The sequence below is a fragment of the Hylobates moloch genome, unplaced genomic scaffold (assembly GCF_009828535.3).
Source record: "Hylobates moloch isolate HMO894 unplaced genomic scaffold, HMol_V3 SCAFFOLD_10, whole genome shotgun sequence".
NCBI classification, from domain to species: Eukaryota; Metazoa; Chordata; class Mammalia; order Primates; family Hylobatidae; genus Hylobates; species Hylobates moloch.
In genome coordinates, this window is record NW_026652285.1 from 6320346 (window position 1) to 6337366 (window position 17021).

The 17021-nt window shown below is 45.0% G+C and overlaps 1 protein-coding gene across 2 annotated transcripts in view; it reads right to left on the bottom strand.

Annotated features, from left to right (window-relative positions):
- USP32 (ubiquitin specific peptidase 32) overlaps window positions 1–17021 on the bottom strand; it is a 236296-nt gene that overhangs the window by 218700 nt on the left and 575 nt on the right. The window contains exon 2 of one of the 2 annotated variants that reach the window (XM_058445883.1): window positions 16409–16758. In XM_058445883.1, coding sequence (XP_058301866.1) covers window positions 16409–16415 — 7 coding nt within the window. In that variant the 5' untranslated portion in view covers window positions 16416–16758. Of the gene's footprint in view, window positions 1–16408; window positions 16934–17021 lie in introns of those variants that run through there. The other variant, XM_058445884.1, reaches the window with a different exon arrangement.

A 17021-nucleotide genomic window follows, 5' to 3' on the forward strand; every position in this document is an offset into this window, starting at 1 on the left:
GAGCCGCAATCACACCACTGCACTCCAGCCTGGGTGACAGGGCGAGACCCTGCCTCAAAAAAAAAAGAGAAAGAAAAAAAGAAAGAAAAAGAAATATGCGCACACACACATATTTCTGGAGATTACTTCCTATCCCTTGAGCTTGGGCAGAACTCTCTGACTGCTTCAATGATGGAATGTAGCAGAAGTGATACTGTTACATTTGAGGCTAGGTTTTAGAGGGAGAGAGAGGTGGGGGAGAAGGAGAGAGAATGCAAATAATAAAGCAAATTGAGCAGATGTTAATAGATGAATTTGAATAAAGGATATATGCAAGTGTTCTTTGTGCTATTCTTGTTTTTGCAACTTTTCTGTAAGCTTGAAATTATTTCCAAATAAAAAGTTTTTTTTAATGTGATGCACATGGAAGAGGTCCTGAGCTTTAAATATTTTGATATTTTTAATTCCAGGGCAAATCCCGACTTGATTGTTATACCAACCCTTTAGTTCCTCCTTTGCCTGGATTTCTACAAGAAGGCAGACCTCATTTCCTAAAAGAACTAGTTCTAGGAGAAACCCTCTTTGAGAGAGGAGATTTGGCATAATGATCCTCAACTTTTCAATTATCTTTGTATAACCTACCACACTAAAGGTATCTTGAAGCTATGTATGGTTTTTAGGGAAATTGTAGAAGAGTGCACCTCAGCCTCCTTGAAACAAAAGAGACTGGGATTAGCTGCCTTGAAGAACCATCATTGTGTTCCCAGAGTTCAAATTCTAAAAATAGTGGCTGCTGAGAAACAACCTTCTCATCTTTCCTGTATGAAAAGGACACTTAAATAGAAGGCTGGTCTTTTTACTTAACAGTGTCACAATCTCCAGACAACCAAGGAGTAATCACTACTAAATGTCCCATTTTAGAAGCTGTTTGGGTGGGCGCGATGACTCCACGCCTGTAATCCCAGCACTTTGGGAGGCTGAGGGGGGCGGATCTCTTGAGGTGAGGAATTGGAGACCAGCCTGGCCAACTTGGTGAAACCCTCGTCTCTAATAAAAATACAAAAATTAGCCGGTATAGTGCTGCACAGCTACTCGGGAAGCTGAAGCACAAGAACTGCCTGAACCAGGGAGGCAGAGGTTGCAGTGACCCACGATCGTGCCACTGCACTCCAGCCTAGGCGACAGAGCAAAACTCTGTCTCAAAAAAAAAAAGAACAAAAAATAGAAGCTGTTAGTTTTTTGTTTTTGTTTTTGTTTTTGAGACAGAGTCTCGCTCTGTCACCCAGGCTGGAGTGCAGTGGCTCAGTCTCGGCTCACTGCAACTTCCACCTCCTGGGTTCAAGCAACTCTCCTGTCTCAGCCTCCCAAGTAGCTGGGGTTACAGGCACACACTGCCATGCCCACCAAATTTTTTTGTATTTTGGTAGAGATGGGGTTTCACCGTGTTGCCCAGGCTGGTCTCGAACTCCTGAGCTCAGACAGTCCACCCGCCTCGACCTCCCAAAGTGCTAGGATTACAGGCATGAGCCACTGGGCCCAGCTGAAGCTGTTAGTATTTTTAAAATCATGCGGTTGAATTGCTTGAGCCCAAGAATTCGAGACCAGCATGGGCAATATATCAAAACCCCATTTCTGCAAAAATACAAAAATTAGCCAGGCCTAGTGGCATGTTGCCTATAGTCCCAGCTGCTCAAGAGGCTAAGGTGGGAGGATCACCTGAGCCTGGGGAGGTGGAGGCTGCAGTGAATCATGATCGCACCACTGCATTCCTGCCTGGGCAACAGAGTGAGATCCTGTCTCAAAACATAAAATAAAATTAAATAAATAAATAAATAAAAGGCACCTCAGGGCCATTTAATAAATTCATCCATAACCATCGTGCATAGAATTTTATTCTTTCAAAGTTATTATTTGGCTGGGTGCAGAAGCTCACTCCGGTAATCCAGCACTTTGGGAGGCCAGTGTGGGAGGATTGCTTGAGCCCAGGAGTTGAGACCAGCCTGGGAAACATAGTTAGACACCACCTCTCCAAAATGTCTTTTTTAAATTTAGCTAGATGTAGTGGTGCACACCTGTATTCTCAGCTACTTGGGAGGCTGAGTTGGGAGGATCGCTTGAGCCCAAGAGGTCAAGCCTGCAGAGAGCCATGATCATACCACTGTACTCCAGCCTAGGTGACAGTGCAAGGCCTTGTCTCAAAAAAAAAAAAAAAAAAGCTTATTATTCTGAAAAAAAATTTTTTTTTGGAGACAGTCTTGTTCTTGTCATCCAGGCACCATCTCAGCTCACTGCAACCTCTGCCTCCTGGGTTCAAGCGATTCTCCTGCCTCAGCCTCGCGAATAGCTGGGACTACAGGCCCGTGCCACCATGCCCAGCTAATTGTTGTATGTTTAGTACAGAAAGGGTTTTGCCATGTTGCTCAAGCTGGTCTCAAACTCCTGGCCTCAAGTGATCCACCCTCCTCAGCCTCCTAAAGTGCTGGGGTCACAGGCATGTACCACTGCACCTGGCCCATTATTCCGAAATTCTACGTTGAAGTTCTTCTTTTGCTTTTTTGTCTCTTTTTTGAGAGGGAGACTCGCTCTGTCACCCAGGCTGGAGTGCAATGGTATGACCTCGGCTCACTGTAACCTCCACCTCCCAGATTCAAGCGATTCTCCTGCCTCAGCCTCCTGAGTAGCTGGGAATACAGGCACATGCCACCACGCCCAGCTAATTTTTGTATTTTTAGTAGAGACAGGGTTTCACCGTGTTGATCAGGCTGGTCTTAAACTCTTGACCTCGTGATCCACCTGCCTCAGCCTCCCAAAGTACTGGGATTACAGACGTGAGCCACTGCGCCTGGCCTTTCTTTCTTTCTTTTTTTTTTTTTTTCAAACTCCATTTTGTAAGGTTGCTCAAAGACTGACATGCTAATCAAATCTCAGTGAAACAGAGGACTTTTGTTTCTGATCATGATGGAGTTAAAAGGGACCAGATTAACCCTTCTGCCATACACACCTAGGAAGCTAGACAAAACATACAGAACAACTCTTTTCAGACGTTGGACAATTGGCAGTGAAGAACTGACGTCATTGAGAGAAAGAAAACAAATTAGGTAAATTCTGTGATTTTCCTAGCTTTTCGCCTAGGGGTGCAATCTGGATCATAAAATCAGAACGTGGCAATCTCGCTGAGGACACACAGATTGGACTTCGTGGAACCTGAGGCAGCTGGAAGTTGCTGTGCAAAATTCCAAAAAGGAAGAAGGTATGCAAAAAGCTTCAGAAATTTGCATAGGATCTTGAGTCTTTGCTGAATATTAAGGTAGCCGTAAAGTAGAGCTAAGTTCCAGGAGACTGAGCAAAGAGCAATTGAAGAGATGTAACTGAACAATTCCCACAGCTAGGAAACATTCAAATTATGACCAATTGGAGTAGAAATAACTTAGTGACCTCCCAAGATGTTCAGGAGAGACTGCAGCAGAGATAAACCTTACTAAAAGGTCTAAACTAGGTCTAGAGTAAAGTACACGATAGAACTGCTTAACAAAGCTTAAAAACTAGCCTCAAAAACACCAAACTAATACAAAAGTAAGTCAACAACCTGCTACAACAAAGACCTATACTCTTTAAGGGAAGACTACAAAATACAGACATTCAACAATGTGACATCCACATTAGCCAGGCGTGGTGGTCCGTGCCTGTAATCCCAGCTACTCAGGAGGCCAAGGCAGGTGGATCGCCTGAGGTCAGGAGTTTGAGATCAGCCTGGCTAACATGGTGCAACCTCATCTCTACTAAAAATATAAAAATTAGCTGGGCGTGGGGGCGAGCGCCTATCCTCCCAGCTACTGGGGAGGCTAAGGCAGGATGATCACTTGAACTTGGGAGGTGGAGATTGCAGTGAGCCGAGATGTCGCCACTGCACTCTAGCCTGGGGCACAGAGCAAGACTCCATCTCAAAAAAAAAAAAAAAAGAAAAAGACAGACAAAAACAACGTGACATCCTGGGATCCAATAAAAAATTACTATTTATACCAAGAAGCAGGGGGGAAAAACCAAGAGAAAAAGAATCAGGTGACAGACATGGACCCAGAAATGACAGAGATTATAGAATTAGCAGATAAGAATGATGAAACAGTTATTATAACTATATTTAAGGAAAAACATGAATATAACGAGGAAAGAAGATAGAAAAAAGAACCAAATGGAACTTCTAGTGGTGAAAAATACAATATCTGAACTTGTAACCACATCGTATCAATCTGGCTCAACTTTTTTTTTTTTGAGACAGAGTCTCGCTCTGTCCCCCAGGCTGGAGTGCAGTGGCACGATCTTGGCTCACTGCAAGCTCCGCCTCCCGGGTTCAATCGATTTTCCTGCCTCTGCCTCCCAAGTAGCTGGGATTATAGGTGCATGCCACCACGCCCAGCTAATTTTTGTATTTTTAGTAGAGATGGGGTTTCACTATGTTGGCCAGGCTGGTCTTCAACTCCTGACCTCAAATGATCTGCCCACCTCGCCCTCCCGAAGTGCTAGGATTACAGGTGTGAGCCACCATGCCCGGCCAATCTGGCTCAACTTTTATATAACAACGTTGTGAGTTTTCAGTTGCTATGGACTCCCCAGGTTGAAGGTTATGTAACCTGAGCATGCCCAGATGAAGCAAGCATGTAACGATAGGGGGAATCTAAGTGCTCAGACCAAGGAGCAGAGACAGAACTAAGTGGACCCCACATAATTTGATCCAGGATCCAATCAAATCAAACTCTGGCATCACCCCATGCCAGGATCCAGTCAGATCATGCCTTCTGGCATCACCTCATTGCAAGATCCAATCAGATAATATCTCATTACCCTATGCTTATAAAACATGACCCAGACCCCAGCTTGGGGAGACATAGTTGAGCATTTCCTCCTGTTTCCTTGCCAGCCGACTCACAGTAAAACTTTTCTCAGCCGGGCACAGTGGCTCATGCCTGTAATCCCAGCACTTTGGGAGGCCGAGATGCGTGGATCACCTGAGGTCAGGACTTCAAGACCACCCTGGGCAACATGGCGAAACCCTGTCTCTACTAAAAATACAAAAATTAGCTGGGCATGGTGGCACGTGCCTGTAATCCCAGCTGCTAGGGGAGCTGAGGCAGGAGGATCACTTGAACCTAGGAGGCGGAGGTTGCAGTGAGCCGAGATCGTGCCACAGCATTCCAGCCTATGCCACAGAGCAAGACTCCGTCTCAGAAACAAAACAAAACAAAAACAAAACTTTTCTCAAAAACTAGTGCCACAGTATTGGCCTCTATGCACATCGGGCAGTGAGCCCATTGATTGCTCAGTAACAAAATGAAAAAGTGAACATGGCAGCTGGCTTACCCCAGAGCAAGCAATCAGAGGGAAAAAAAAAGAGGGTTACCTAATGCATTAGTTTTCTATTGCAGTAAAAAATTACCACAAGCTTAGTGGCTTTGAAACCACCTTTGCAAAAATTACAAGTGAGATAAATCTGACATAGAAAAAGTATGATAGTGAAAAAAAGTCTGACCTAACTGACTCCATTTTGCTTCTAACCTCAAAGCCACCCTTTTCATTTCCGGGCATAGGCCAAACTAACTATGGGAGGAATTTATAGTTTGAAAGAGGGGTGTCCAATCTTTTGGCTTCCCTAGGTCACATTGGAAGAGGAAGAATTGTCTTGGACCACACGTAAAATACACTAACACTAATGATAGCTCATAAGCTTAAAAAAATCGCAAAAAAACCCTCAATATTTTAAGAAAGTTTATGAATTTGTGTTGGACCACATTCAAAGCTGTCCTGGACTGTATGCAGCCCATGGGTCAAGGGTTGGACAAGCTTGGTTTAAAACAAAGATGAAAACAGCCCCTTCCCAAAACTAACCATCTCCTTGTTCAGCGACTAAAACTGCCTTTGAAAAACTAACAAACTAGCTACAAAGTTAAAATTATGATTCAGAAGTCCTGTAGCCAAAGGGCACAAGATTTGTAATCTCCCCAATTGCTCCTATAGATAACATCACTATTGTAAAATCTAAGATTGATGTTTGAGGTATTTTCCAGACCCTGCATTCTGATGGGCTATCTGGTCTTGTAACCCCCAGTAACACATAGGAAGAAACTGGCTCATCTGGTCTTGTAACCCCCACCCAGAAACTGACTCAGTGCAGGAAGACAGCTTTGACCCCCTATGATTTCATCCCTGACCCAACCAATCAGCATTCCCCATTCCCTAGTCTCCTGCCCTCCAAAGTATCCTTTAAAAACCCTAGCCTCGGCCGGACACAGTGGCTCACGCCTGTAATCCCAGCACTTTGGGAGGCCAAGGCAGGTGGATCATGAGGTCAGGAGATTGAAACCATCTTGGCTAACACGGTGAAACCCCATCTCTACTAAAAATACAAAAAATTAGCCGGGCGTGGTGGCAGGCGCCTGTAGTCCCAGCTACTTGGGAGGCTGAGGCAGGAGAATGGCATGAACCCGGGAGGCAGAGCTTGCAGTGAGCCAAGATCGTGCCACTGCACTCCAGCCTGGGCCAAAGAGTGAGATACCGTCTCAAAAAAAGAAAGAAAGAACTAGAGAAGCAAAAGCAAACAAAAACAAATGCAGTCTCTATACTATATAATATATAAATCACAAGAGTCAAAAGCACACAACATAGGTTAGAAATAGAAACTGTTGGCCGGGTGCGGTGGCTCACGCCTGTAATCTCAGCACTTTGGGAGGCTGAGGCGGGGGGATCACGAGGTCAAGAGATTGAGACCATCCTAGCCAACATGGTGAAACCCTGTTTCTACTAAAAATACAAAAGTTAGCCAGGCATTGGTGGCACATGCCTGTAGTCCCAGCTACTTAGGAGACCAGCCTGGACAACATAATGAGACCTTCACCTCTACAAAAAAAAAAAAAAGTTTTTAAAGTTAGCCAGCCAGGCCAGGCATGGTGGCTCACACCTGTAATCCCAGCACTTTGGGAGGCCGAGGCAGGCGGATCACCTGAGGTTGGGAGTTCAAGACCAGCCTGACCAACATGGAGAAACCCTGTCTGTGCTAAAAATACAAAATTAGCAGAGCATGGTGGTGCCCGTAATCCCAGCTATTTGGGGGCTGAGGCAGGAGAATCGCTTGAACCCAGGAGGTGGAGGTTGCAGTGAGCCGAGATTGCCCCATTGCACTCCAGCCTGGGCAATAAAAGTGAAACTGTCTCAAAAATAAATAAATAAATAATTAGCCAGCCATGGTGGTGCATGCCTGTAGTCCCAGCTACTCAGGAGGCTGAGGTGGGAGGATCACTTGAGCCCAAGAGTCAAGGCTTCAGTTTGAGCCATGATTGTAACATTGCACTCTAGCCTCAGTGACAAAGTGAGAGTCTGTCACTATTTTTTAAATTTAATTTTAATTTGTATTTATTTATTTGTTTTAGAGAGAGAGGTCTCACTGTGTTCACTTGGCTGGTCTCAAACTAATGGGCTCAAGTGATCCTCCCACCTCAGCCTCCAGAGTAGCTGAGATTACAGGCATGCACCACCACATACAGCTCCTATTCTACTTTCTGTCTCTATGAATTTGCCTATTTTAGATATTTCACTTAAGTGGAATTATGTATTTGTTCATTTGTGTCTCGCTTATTTCACTTAGTAGAGTTTTTAAGATTCATTTATGCTGTAGCATATATGAGGATTTCATTCTTTCTGTGGCTGAATAATATTCTATTGCATGCATATACCACATATTTTAATCCATTCATCTATTGATGGACACTTGGGTTGTTTCCACTTTTTGGCTATTGTGAAGAATGCTGCTGTGAACATTGGTGTACAAGTATCTGTTTGAGTCCCTGCATTCAATATAATTTAATATTTAATAATGCTTCTGTTTAGCAAATAGCTGGCAAAATTGCAAAAACTTAATAATCAGCTCTGATGAGCCTGTTAGAGCCAGCTCTAGCAAAATATCAGAGAATCTGTAATTTACCTGACTGGACCCAACAAGCCCAACTTGGAATTCAAGCTCACCACACCAGTATTTTCCAAATTTGCCTGATGATCATAATTGCCCAGGATATTTATGAAAATACTGATCCCCAAGCCAGGTGTGGTGGCTCATACCTGTAATCCCAGCACTTTGGGAGGCCAAGACGGAGCAGATTGCTTGAGCCCGGGAGTTTGAGACCAGCCTGGGCAACATGGTGAAATCCTATCTCTACAAAAAATATAAAAAGTGGCCAGGTGTGTGATGCGAACCTGTAGTCCCAGCTACTAGCGGGGAATGGGGGCGGTGGGGTGGGGGTGAGCAGGTGGCTGAGGCAGGAAGATCACCTGAGTCTGAGAGGTCAAGGCTTCAGTGAGCTATGATTGCACCACTGCACTCCAGCTTGGGTAAGAGAGTGATACCCTGTTTCAAAAAAAAAAAAAAAATACTGATTTCCAGACCCTCCTGGGACATTCTGATTCTGAAGATCTAAGGCAAGGTGATTTTTCTGTCTGAAAAACTCTAATATTAGTCCCCAGTCTCACCAAATCTGGGCCTGAAGGGAGGTAGGGAGTGGGGTACAAATATGGTGCCCTGGAAGAAAGGTGGTAAGAGTGAGTCCTTTGGGGAGAAATTGCTGTAAAATTTGGGATGCATTTTTTTGCTCTCCAAAATCATTCCCAGCTCCAACATTCATTGACATTCATTCAGTTCTCTCCTGCTTATCTCCCTGAATTCTGTGTTAGCAAAGAAAACATTCCAGAAAGAGCCAAGAGGAAATCATTAGGCCCCAGCAATTTTGACAAGATCACAGACGCTTGCATATCATTAGACTATTTAGAAACATGCTCTAAAGTTCTGAGGTTGCCATTCTGCAGTGTTATTTTGATACCCTGACAAGATATTTTTAGAGCACACGAAGCCCAAATTAAAACATTGCTACAGGAAAAAAAAGAGTGAAATCCAACCAGGGGTCTATTAAATGGAAAACTACAGTAAATATCAGATAAGAGTGAAGAAAATAGTACCAAATATTTTTGAAAACTATTTTGGGAGAAGCAGGAGTTGGAGAGATGCTCATGACTTATGTGCAGAGATGTGTCTGTATCCTGCCAGTGGGGGAGGGAAAGACCTTATCCCTGTGTTATAGAACTGGGGTCCACTCACCTGGCCCAGCAAAAAGAATGCTGATGTCAGGATAGCAGTGAAAGAAAGTGAGGACTTTGTTGCAGGGTGCCAAACAAGGAGCGTTGGCAGCTCATACTTAAGACCTGACCTCCCAGATGGCTTACAGGTAAGGGTTTTTAAAGGCAGGGAGACAGATGTTATAGGCAAAGTCATAAACCAGTACAGGGAGGCTATATACTATTTTGACTTAAAAAAGAAGGGAGGACAGGTGGATTCAAAAAATTTTAATTTCTGATTGGTTAAGAGGCAAAGCTTTTGTCTAAAACTTTGGGATCAGCAGAAAAGAATGTTACTGGCTGGGTGCAGTGGCTCATGCCTGTAATCCCAGCACTTTGGGAGGCCAAGGTGAGCGGATCACGAGGTCAGGAGATTGAGACCATACTGGCCAACAATAGTGAAACCCTGTCTCTACTAAAAATACAAAAATTAGCTGGGCATGGCGGCACGTGCCTGTAATCCCAGCTACTCGGGAGGCTAAGGCAGGAGACTCACTTGAACCCAGGAGGCGGAGGTTGCAGTGAGCTGAGATCGCACCACTGCACTCCAGCCTGGTGACAGCTAGACTCTGTCTCAAAAAAAAAAGAAAAAAAAAAAGAGTGTTACCTGTGGTTCATGAGTGTGACCTTCTCCAGGCTCCTCAGGAAGAAATTTTTAAAAAATAATGGTTGGTTTGGGAACAGTCCTTTCTTCCCCCTTATCTGAGGTCTGTGTGCCAGCAGAGTAGGATGGGGGTCCGAGTTTCTGAAAAACAACTCAGGGACGTATATTAAGATGTTATCCGCTGGGTATGGTGGCTCACGCCTACAATCCCAGCGCTTTGGGAGGCCAAGGTGGGCAGATCACTTGAGGTCAGGAGTTCGACACCAGCCTGGCCAACATGGCAAAACCTCATCTCTACTAAAAATACAAAAATTAGCTAGGCATGGTGGCATGCGCCTGTAATCCCAGCTACTCGGGAGGCTGTAGCAGGAGAATTGCTTGAACTTGGGAGGCAGAGGTTGCAGTGAGCCGAAATCATGCCACTGCACTCCAGCTTGGGTGACAGAGCAAGACAAGATGTTATCTTTAGTTTCTATAGGGAATAAAATATCTCCTGACTCTAACTTCCTTGGTTATTGTTTTATTGATTTATTGATTTGTTTGTTTATTTTTTTGAGACAGAGTCTCGCTCTGTCGCCCAGGCTGGAGTGCAGTGGCATAATCTCGGCTCACTGCAACCTCCGCCTCCCAGATTCAAGCTGTTCTCATGTCTCAGTCTCCCAAGTAGCAGAGATTACAGGCGCCCACCACCAGACCCAGCTAATTTTTGTATTTTTAGTAGAGACAGGGTTTTGTCATGTTGGTCAGGTTGGCCTCGAACTCCTGACCTCAGGTGATCCACCCGCCTCGGCCTCCCAAAGTGCTGGGATTACAGGCACGAGCCACCGCGCCCAGCCAGTTATTGTTTTAAACTACTATTGCCTTCTTGTTCATCAAGTTGCTCATTTACTTCTCCAGGCTAGCTAGGTGCCTGGAATTTCCCTATAGGGAACTCCAGGTTTTTCTTTTTCTTTTTTCTTTCTTTTTTTTTTTTTTTAGATGGAGTCTTGCTCTGTTGCCCAGGCTGGAGTGCAGTGGTGCAGTCTCAGCTCACTGCAACCTATGGTCTCCCAGGTTCAAGCAATAATTCTCCCGCCTCAGCCTCCTGAGTAGCTGGGATTACAGGAAGAAATTTAAAACAAAGAATGAGTGATTGGAGTTCAGTCCTCTGTTTATAGTCCTCTATAAAGAAAGTAAATTTTCTATGCTTGGGGAGGGTGGTAACCAGCAGGTCCCTAAGAAGGGTCCTTGCTTAGTCTCACTTGCAGCCTGTCTTGGAAGGTCCTGATGCCTTGTATTAGCACAAGAGGGGATTCCTGTCCACTGGAGAGGGCTGGATGTAGGCTGCTGGCAGGGAAGACGCAGGACTTCACTATACATGGTCAAATATCTTACTGGCCTTCTGTTTACTCCCTGGTTCGTTGGCTTGGGCCTGGAATGTGATTAGTTGGGCTTTAAACCCCCTTGCCTTCTTCCTCTGCCTTTTTGCTCTCAAGACCAGCCCTGTGTCTGGTGTTTGTCACAGTGTCTCCATTTGAAGGCTTCCATGGGTAAAAGACCCATCTAACTTCCAGAATCACGCTGAGATGGTCCACAAGCTTAGGTGAGACTTGTTAGATCCTTAGTTCCTAATATCTTTGGGGCTAGACCTCTTTGATGAGTCTTTGCGTACAATTCACTGGATAGCACTTGAGAAGTTTGTTGACTCCCTTAAGCCCATTGGTGGATTAAGACAGTGTCTTAGGTAATGATTCGGATCCAGGTGGCCTTGGAGTAGGGACACCTTGGCTTAGCTGGGAGGTGCTGGCATGCTCTTCAGACCCAGCACTCCTGCTATGACAGGGTTTTCAATGGCCTTCCTTTTCTTACAGTCTTTATACAATTCTGATTGGATAATTTGGAGCAGGAACAAAAAGCCTCTTTTGGCAATTTTAAGATACGCTTGGTGGTTTTTTTTGTTTGTTTGTTTATTTGTTTGTTTTTTTGAGATTGAGTCTCACTCTGTTGCCCAGGCTGGAGTGCAGTGGCACGATCTCAGCTCACTGCAACCTCTGCCTCCCAGGTTCAAGCAATTCTCCTGCCTCAGCCTCCTGAGTAGCTACAACTACAGGCACGCGCCACCACGCCCAGCTAATTTTTGTATTTTTAGTAGAGACAGGGTTTCAGCATGTTGGCCAGGATGGTCTCGATCTCTTGACCTCATGATCTGCCCACCTCGGCCTCCCAAAGTGCTGGGATTACAGGCGTGACCCACTGCGCCTGGCTTACTCTTGGGTTTCTTATAAAGAAAAGAGGATAGAGGAGAGTTTTTTAGGGTAATACAAGGATTCTACATCACTGTTCAACCCAGAAAGAGAGATGGGCAGATTTCATATATATGAGGGGAAGTGTAAGCAGTAGATGCTAAGAGTTATTTTCTATGTATGCTTAATTCAGGACATACAACAAGAATTTCATGAGTTCCATCACATATACTGGGGGATGGAGGTAAAGCATGATGATTATGAAACAGGTGTATGCCATCAAAGAGCATGCCAACCTGCATAAAGAGGGGGGTGGACAAATTAACAACCCACAACCCCTCCCACCTGCCAGATGCCTAAAGTGTATGGCACATATTTGGATTAAAAAAAAATGTGGTGGAGGATTACTTCGTTGAATGACTTGATTTGCCCTATTAGAGTCATTTTATGCTGACCAATGGAATTTTGAAGAATGCTCCCAAAGGCAATGGATTTTTGTTTTGTCTTAGTTAATGTTGAGCCATTATTCCTGACTGCTGTTAGGTTCAATTGTCTCTTCAGGCTACTCCCCATGGTTGATAATAAAACCATTATGAGAATAGGGCAGTCATCCAAAGCCTAGGGCTTGCTGAAAGCTCTGGCAGGGAAAATGGTAGCTTGGGATTAGGGAACAGGAAGGGACATCTAAGCTTTGAGGTACTAACAGTTATTTCCTCCTTCTGAATTGAATCGGGGATATATATACACACACATGCACACATACACATATATTCATGTATTTATATATGTATGTATATATCCAATTCCTTTTTTTTTTTTGAGACAGAGTCTCAATCTGTCACGCAGGTTGGAGTACAGTGGTACGATCTCAGCTCACTGCAACCTCCCCCTCCTGGGTTCAAGCCATTCTCCTGCCTCAGCCTCCTAAGTAGCTGGGATTACAGGTATGCACCACCACACCCAGCTAATTTTTATATTTTTAGTAAAGACTGGTTTTAACCATGTTGGCCAGGCTGGTCTCGAACTCCTGACCTCAGGTGATCCACCCACCTCTGCCTCCCAAAGTGCTGGGATTACAGGTATGAACCACTGTGCCTGGCAAATTTCTTTCTTTCTTTCTTTCTTTTTTTTTTTTTTTTTTACTGTATTTTCTTCCAGTCTTGATGCATATTTGTGTCCACTTATGAAGTGTAGCATACATACCCTTTTATGTTCTGTTTTTTTGGTGGGAGTCTCTCTATGTTGCCCGTGCTGGTCTTGAACTCCTAGGCTCAAAAGATTCTCTTGCCTTGGCCTCCCAAAGTGCTGAGAATACAAGCGTAAGCCACCATGCCCAGCTGATTTAAAATTTTTTGTGTGTGTGTGACAGAGTCTCGTTCTTGTCGCCCAGGCTGGAGTGCAGCGCCACGATCTTGGCTCACTACAACATCTGCCTCCCAGGTTCAAGCGTTTCTCCTGCCTCAGCCTCCTGAGTAGCTGGGATTACAGGTGCCTGCCACCACACCCAGCTAATTTTTGTATTTTTAGTGAAGACAGGATTTCACCATGTTGGCCAGGCTGGTCTCGAACTCCTGACCTCAGGTGATCCACCTGCCTCAGCCTCCCAAAGTGCTGGGATTACAGGCTTGAGCCACTGTGCCTGGACTGATTTTTAAAATTTTTATGTATTTATTTATTTATTTTTATTTTTATTTTTATTTTGAGACGGAGTCTTGCTGTGTCACCCAGGCTGGAGTGCAGTGGCACAATCTAAGCTCACTGCAACCTCCGCCTCCTGGGTTCAAGCAATTCTCCTGCCTCAGCCTCCTGAGTAGCTGGGGCTATAGGTGTGCACCACCACGTCGGGCTAATTTTTTTTTTTTTTTTTGAGACAGAGTTTCACTCTTATTGCCCAGGCTGGAGTGCAATGGCACGATCTCGGCTCACCGCAACCTCTGCCTCCCAGGTTCAAGCGATTGTCCTGCCTCAGCCTCCCTAGTAGCTGGGATTATAGGCATGTGCTACCACACCCGGCTAATTTTGTATTTTTAGTAGAGACGGGGTTTCTCCATGTCGGTCAGGCTGGTCTCAAACTCCCGACCTCAAGTGATCCGCCTGCCTCGGCCTCCCAAAGTGCTGGGATTACAGGCGTGAGCCCCCGCGCCTGGCTAATTTTTGTATTTTTAGTAGAGACAGGGTTTCACCATGTTGGCCAGGCTAGTCTCAAACTCCTGACCTCAGGCGATCCGCCCGCTTAGGCCTCCCAAATTGCTGGGATTACAGGTGTGAGCCACTGCGCCTGGCCTCTGTTTTTTTTTTTTTTTTTTTTTTTACTATTAACTTTTCCTTTTTTGCATTCTACTATATCTTCTCAGAATTGTGTTGTCACCAAAAGCAGTTTCAACAAAAGCAAAAACTGACTAATGGGATCTGATTAAACTAAAGAGCTTCTGCACAGCAAAATAAATTATCAATAGAGTAAACAGACAACCTACAGAATGGGAGAAAAATTTTGCAAACTATGCATCCTACAAAGGTCTAATATCCAGCATCTATAAGGAACTTAAATAAATTTACAAGAAAAAAAACAAACAACCCCATTAAAAATCCATCAAAGGATATGAACAGACACTTTTCAAAAGAAAATATACATGCAACCAATAAGCATATGAAAAAAAGCTCAACATCACTGGTCATTAAAGAAATGCAAATCAAAACCACAGTGAGACACCACCTCACACCAGTCAAAATGACGATTATTAAAAAGTCAAAAAATAACAAATGCTGGCAAGGTTGCAGAGAAAAAGAAACACTTCTACACTGTTGGTAGGAATGTAAATTAGTTCAACCATGGTGAAAAGTAGTGTGGTGAGTCCTCAAAGAGCTAAAAACAGAACTACCACTCAACCCAGCAATCCTGTTACTGGATATATACCCAAAGGAATATAAATCGTTCTACCATAAAGACACACGAACTTGTATGTTTATTACAGCACTATTCACAATAGCAAAGACATGGAATCAACCTAAATGCCCATCAATGGCAGACTGGATAAAGAAAATGTGGTATATATCCATCATGGAATACTATACAGCCATAAAAAAGAACGAGATCATGTCCTTTGCAGGAACATTGATGGAGCTGAAGGCCATTATCGTTAGAAAACTAACATAGGAACAGAAAACCAAATACTGCATGTTCTCACTTATAAGTCGGAGCTAAATGATGAGAACACATGAACACGTAGAGAGGAACAACACACACTGGGGCCTACCGGAGGGTGGAGGGTGGGAGAAGAGAGAGGATCAGGAAAAATAACTAGTGGGTACTAGGCTTCATACCTGGGTAACAAAATAATCTGTGCAACAGGCCTGGCGTGGTGGCTCATGCCGGTAATCCCAGCACTTTGGGAGGCTGAGGGGGATCACAAGGTCAGGAGATGGAGACCATCCTGGCTAACACAGTGAAACCCCGTCTCTACTAGAAATACAAAAAAATTAGCCGGGCATGGTGGTGGGCGCCTGTAGTCCCAGCTACTGGGGGGGCTGAGGCAGGAGAATGGCGTGAACCCGGGAGGCGGAGCTTGCAGTGAGCAGAGATGGCGCCACTGCACTCCAGCCTGGGTGACAGAGCGAGACTCCATCTCAAAAAAAAAAAAAAAAAAAAATCTGTGCAACAAACCTCCATGACACAGGTTTATCTATATAAAAAACCTGCACATGTACCCTTGAATCCAAGGTTAAAAAAATATTATTATTATTATTATTATTTGAGTCGGAGTCTTGCTCTGTTGCTCTGGCTGGAGTGCAGGGGCATGGTCTTGGCTCACTGCAACCTCTGCCTCCCGGGTTCAAGCGATTCTCCTGCCTCAGCCTCCTGAGTACCTGGGATTACAGGCATGCACCACTGCACCCGGCTAATTTTTGTATTTTTAGTAGAGACGGGGTTTTGCCGTGTTGGCCAGGCTGGTCTCAGACTCCTGATCTCAGGTGACCCACCCACCTCGGCCTCTCAAACTGCTGGGATTATAGGCGTGAGCCACCGCACTCGGCAGAATTATGTTGTTTTAAAACTTAGCATTATATAATGTTTTTAATGATGTTATTTAGTACTTATGCGTAGATTTTTAAAAAAGACTCCTGTTTTCCATGTCAATAAATAGATATATAGTGACATATTTAATGTTTTTATGAATATACCATGATTTATGTATTCTATTAGTGACATTGCAATTGTTTCCAAATTGTCACTATTGTAACAGTCCTCATCATCTTCTCTCCTTAAGACTAACTCCTATAAGTAGAATTGGTGAGTCACAGAGCATGCACATTTAAACACTTTAAAATACATTGTTTACCAATCTCACTGCCAGCAGAAACGTATGTAAAGGTTCCTTTTCCCTTGCTCTTGCCAATATAATTATCCTTCTTAATACTCGCAAAATAATCTAGAATTAATTATCAGAAAACAGACCTTCCATTTTGGAGGCGGATAAGCAGAAGGTTTATTCCTCCCCTTACAACAACAACAACGACGACGACAACGAGACGTTTGCTGAACATGCTGGCATAGAAGACAAGTTAAAAAGTTTCTGGACTCAAAGGGTGCTCCTCCAAAGCTCCGGGCCTCCGGGCTACCCCTACTTGAAGCCGCTATGCCCCTCTCCTGTGCCCGAAGTGGCCGCTGGGTGGCAGGGGAGGCCCGGGCCGACGGCGGTCCCACCGCACTGTCGAGAAGGCAGGCGAAGAACAGGGCCACACTGAGTGGGGACAATTGGGCCCCGGGCCCAGAGGACACGAAGGAATGTCCGGGAGAAGGAATTCCTAGTTTCAGGGAAGAAAAGGTGGCTCGAGTGAGGAAACTGCGGCGGCAACGGCCTCTCATCGCCGGGACCCCGCCATGTGCCGCCCTGGGACGCGAGGGGGCGCTGCTGCCGCGCCAGGGGCGAGGGTCCCGGGGCCCCCTGAGCACTTCCCGGCCCTGCCCGGCCGACTCAGGCTACACCCGGACTCTGCCGACCGCGTTTCCGCCTTCGGCCTCGGGTCCCTAGAGGGCTCGCGGGTAGGAAGAGCCGGGGTGGCGGGAC